The sequence below is a fragment of the Sinocyclocheilus anshuiensis genome, unplaced genomic scaffold (assembly GCF_001515605.1).
Source record: "Sinocyclocheilus anshuiensis isolate Anshui unplaced genomic scaffold, SAMN03320099.WGS_v1.1 C33196923, whole genome shotgun sequence".
NCBI classification, from domain to species: Eukaryota; Metazoa; Chordata; class Actinopteri; order Cypriniformes; family Cyprinidae; genus Sinocyclocheilus; species Sinocyclocheilus anshuiensis.
This window is the reverse complement of record NW_015622052.1, coordinates 1-3,711: the sequence shown is the minus strand read 5'-3', so window position 1 is coordinate 3,711 and position 3,711 is coordinate 1. Positions and strand designations below refer to the sequence as shown.

Genomic DNA, 3,711 nt, shown 5'->3' with positions numbered 1-3,711 from the left:
GACTCTGCGCTCGGCTGCCAGCTTCGGCTCCTTCCACCTCATCCGTCTGCTTTATGATGAATACATGTTCTATTTGGTAGAACATCGTGTTGCCATGGCAACCGGAGAAACGCCCATCGCTGTCATGGGGGAGGTGAGGAGATCTGGCCGCTTTACAGTTTCATATTTCTGATGCTTCACGCTTGTGTTTTGAAAATAAAATATTGCGGGCCTGAAAAGAAATAAATAACAATATCCAAGAGCATATATACATGTGTCAGCAGAGTGTTTTTCTGAAATGTCCTTCTCAAATTATGTATTGTGTTTAATAGCATGGGGTGGAAATTACATTTCAAACTTTTTTGGGATAAAATGGATAAATACTTTTGCTGAGGCTAATTTCTCAGCTAGCATTTAACATATACTAAATGCAGAGAATTACATATTTACAATAGATATTTTCACTATATATATACAGTGATTAAAATAATAATATTTATTATTGTCTATCTATCCATCCATCCATCCATCAGTCTATACAATTAATTTTAATAAGTATACAATAAATAATACATTATTAATAATTGATAATTATTGTTATATTAATTATATACACCCATCCTAATAATAATGATATTAATAATATAACATTTTAATCATTTAATATATATATATAATGTATATGATATAGTTAATATTAATATATCTATCTACATATTAATAATGATAATTTTTTAAAAGAAATTAATAATGTAATAATTCAAATTAATAATTATATTTATATTATATTGAACTCTCTCTCTCTATATATATATAATAAAATTAATCATTACTAATAATTAATTATTATTGTTATATAATTAATTAAAAAATATTCTGCTCACAAGTGATATTTACCTTACACTTTTGTCTTCCTGGTTATGAGGTACACTAACTTTTGGTAAACTTTTGTTAGTGGTAAAATTGTTGCTTGTGGTGGAAATGATTTGTGTAAATATGAATAATTTTCAAACAATGAATATTGAATTGATTTAACTTTTGTTTAGATCATCATTATTTATACTAAATAGTTTCTAAAATGTAATTAAATATGAAAATCCAACATACAATAAAAGTATGAGGTTTGGTTTTTAATTTTTAATGTTGCCGTCTTCACATTTTCAGTTCAGTGACCTCAGCTCCATGATGCCATCACTTATGGAGAAAGGTAGCGATTTTGATGCCAACCCAAACTTAAGTTTCTGTCTCATTTTGAAGGTTCCTCTGCTCTGTATCCAACCTCCTTCTCTTTTCCTCTCCCAGATGCCTCATTCTCAGACGATCTGGCCAGTGATGGAGACATGTCGAGGATGAGCGAGAGGAGCATGAGTGAGCCGGCGGTGAAGAGCGAGCGAATCGAGATCAGTCCCTCCCTGCAGGAGATCTAATCAGCCTCACCCCAGACCACCGCAGACCCAGCCGGACCACCTCAAAAGGCTGCCGGTGGCAAAGATAACACTCATCTGTGAGGTTTTTCTTTATCTTGAGGGTACGTAGGTCTGTTTAGGGTCAGTGTGTGTCTCTCTTTCGCCTTTAGGTTTTCTGCGACTGTGAAACAAGAACGTGCTGGTTTTGTGATATGTTTTTGTCATGTGCCATAGTCTTCTTTCAGTGCCTTGGACGAGAAAAGAAACACTAGAGCAGAACTGTCTTTCTCTTTGATTTTTTCTTGTTCTGTCGTTCTCTCGGCCGTGCCTCTAACCACAGAATGAATGTATCGTCTCAGAACCTGATGTCTAAAGCACCTTTTAAAGATGGTCACATTTTTAGACTTTCTGCCTCGGCCGTTTCTTCGCGGTTCCTCAGGCGTAGATGCAACCTGCTGACCCCAAAGCCTTTTCAATGCCGAAATGGACGGAGAACGCTCCATTCTAGCCATTTTGTAGATAAACCCCGGCCATATGAGATGCCTAGTCTATACCTCAACAGTTTTTAGTTCTAATGAATTAATGTCTAACTTTTATTACATTTTATAAAAAATCACTATAAAAGAGATTATTCTACTCGGTTTGGTCTGATCGGTTGCCCTGAAAGCGCCCCGTTCTCGTTCGAAAGCTTCGGGATGTACATACGCCTACTGTGTTGATGGATATTGTTCTGTTTTAGATGAACCCAAGCAGAGCAGGTCCTATCAAAACTGGTTTGTGAAACGTTTTGGTCTAGTTTTGTAGTTCTTGGTTGTTAAAAAGAGCCTAGTTGATATATTGAACATACCTGTGTGTGAGGCCTTCTGAAGTAACTGGAAGTGAGTGTGCACTCACTCAACAGGTTATGTGAATAGTTTTCGTGTCGTTTTTATTAAAAACGAACTTACAAGTTTTTTTTTTTAAATTGATTAAAAGAACTTCCTATACATATTTAAGTATATTGTGTAAATGTAATTACAAAAAAAAATAAAAAGTAAAAGCTATATAATAGCTAAAAGCTTTTTCTAGATGTAGAAAACCCAAAATAGACATATAACAGAATATGCAGATTCTTACAGATACGCCTCATCACCTGGTGCTGTACATCTGATGTTTTAGTTTGCACGCTTGTAATGGAAACGATGTGCCCACTTGGCTGACGTAAAGCTGGAAATATTTTCAGGAGATATGTCGTTTTCAGGTTGTGATCTTTACTGGTGCCTGGTAGCGGCCCGTAATGGGCACCCTACATGTCCCTCTCTGATATTTACAAAGATAAACTTCATTTCTACTAGCGTTGTGTTTGTTTCTGAGAAGTGATTGGCAGATGTTTTCTCACTGTGGTTGGTTGTGAGTGTCAGGCTCTGTACTTTAACGCCTGTCATGGTTCTTTGCCTGTTGTGTGCTTTTGGGAAGGGAATTTGTTCAGTGTATTTTTAATTTTTTTTTTTTAATGCTGTTTTAAAGCTTCTGGCTAAGGATTATTTTTATGGAGGTAAATGCAATTCTTCTCACTATATTGATACCTTATTTTTGTGTCTTTAAAAAAATCTTTATTTAGCCTCAACTGCTTAGTTCCGACTGTATTTTGTACTGGTAAAAAGTGTAATAAATTTGTGTAAACCACTTTTGTCTCCGATGCTTGTGGTGTTATAATCGACACACGGACTTATTTTTCATATTAAACCTTTCTTGAATACTCAACATACATACATTCTGTAAATATCAGAACTTTATATCCATTGTACATGTTCATACTTATTCATTCACAAATTTGCACTAAAAATGAACAGAAATATACATCCAGTTCTTCAAAATTGAAATAAATGTGTGGCTTGTGCACCAAACAAAGAATTCTATACAGATAAAAGTAGAGGCTGGTTGTGGTCCCTAATTCCAATGCATACTTGTCCTAGAGCAATGCATCATGGGTATTCTTAGCGGTTTCCCACACATCACACTGTATATATACAACATGATCTCTCCTCTTCAGGCCTGTAGCAGACAGTTCCAGCAGCCCAGGGGGGTTAAAAAGTGCAAACTTTGTGCCTCTGGTAGTGAAGCAGTCACCATCACCGCTCATAAAGAACAGCCAGCCATGTATTTTCCTGTAAAACAATACAGATGAACGTTAGATCTATGACATCATGCTGTTATCATTATATCTGTCTTGAGTTGAGTTGCTATTTCAAGAAAAAAGCAAAAATAGGCCAATTTTAAAATCATACCATTAATCATACATCATTACATTAATATCAAACTATATATATATATATATATATATATA

At 35.1% G+C, this 3,711-nt stretch overlaps 1 protein-coding gene across 1 annotated transcript; it reads left to right on the top strand.

Moving 5' to 3' along the window:
- Positions 1–6: 6 nt before the first annotated feature.
- LOC107683343 (DNA-binding protein RFX2-like) lies at positions 7–3,530 on the top strand. The gene is made up of 3 exons (XM_016479398.1): positions 7–133; positions 1,144–1,186; positions 1,282–3,530. Exons 1-3 carry the CDS (start codon positions 65–67, stop codon positions 1,404–1,406), a joined length of 237 nt encoding a protein of 78 aa, XP_016334884.1. The 5' UTR covers positions 7–64; the 3' UTR covers positions 1,407–3,530.
- The last annotated feature ends 181 nt before the right edge of the window (positions 3,531–3,711 follow it).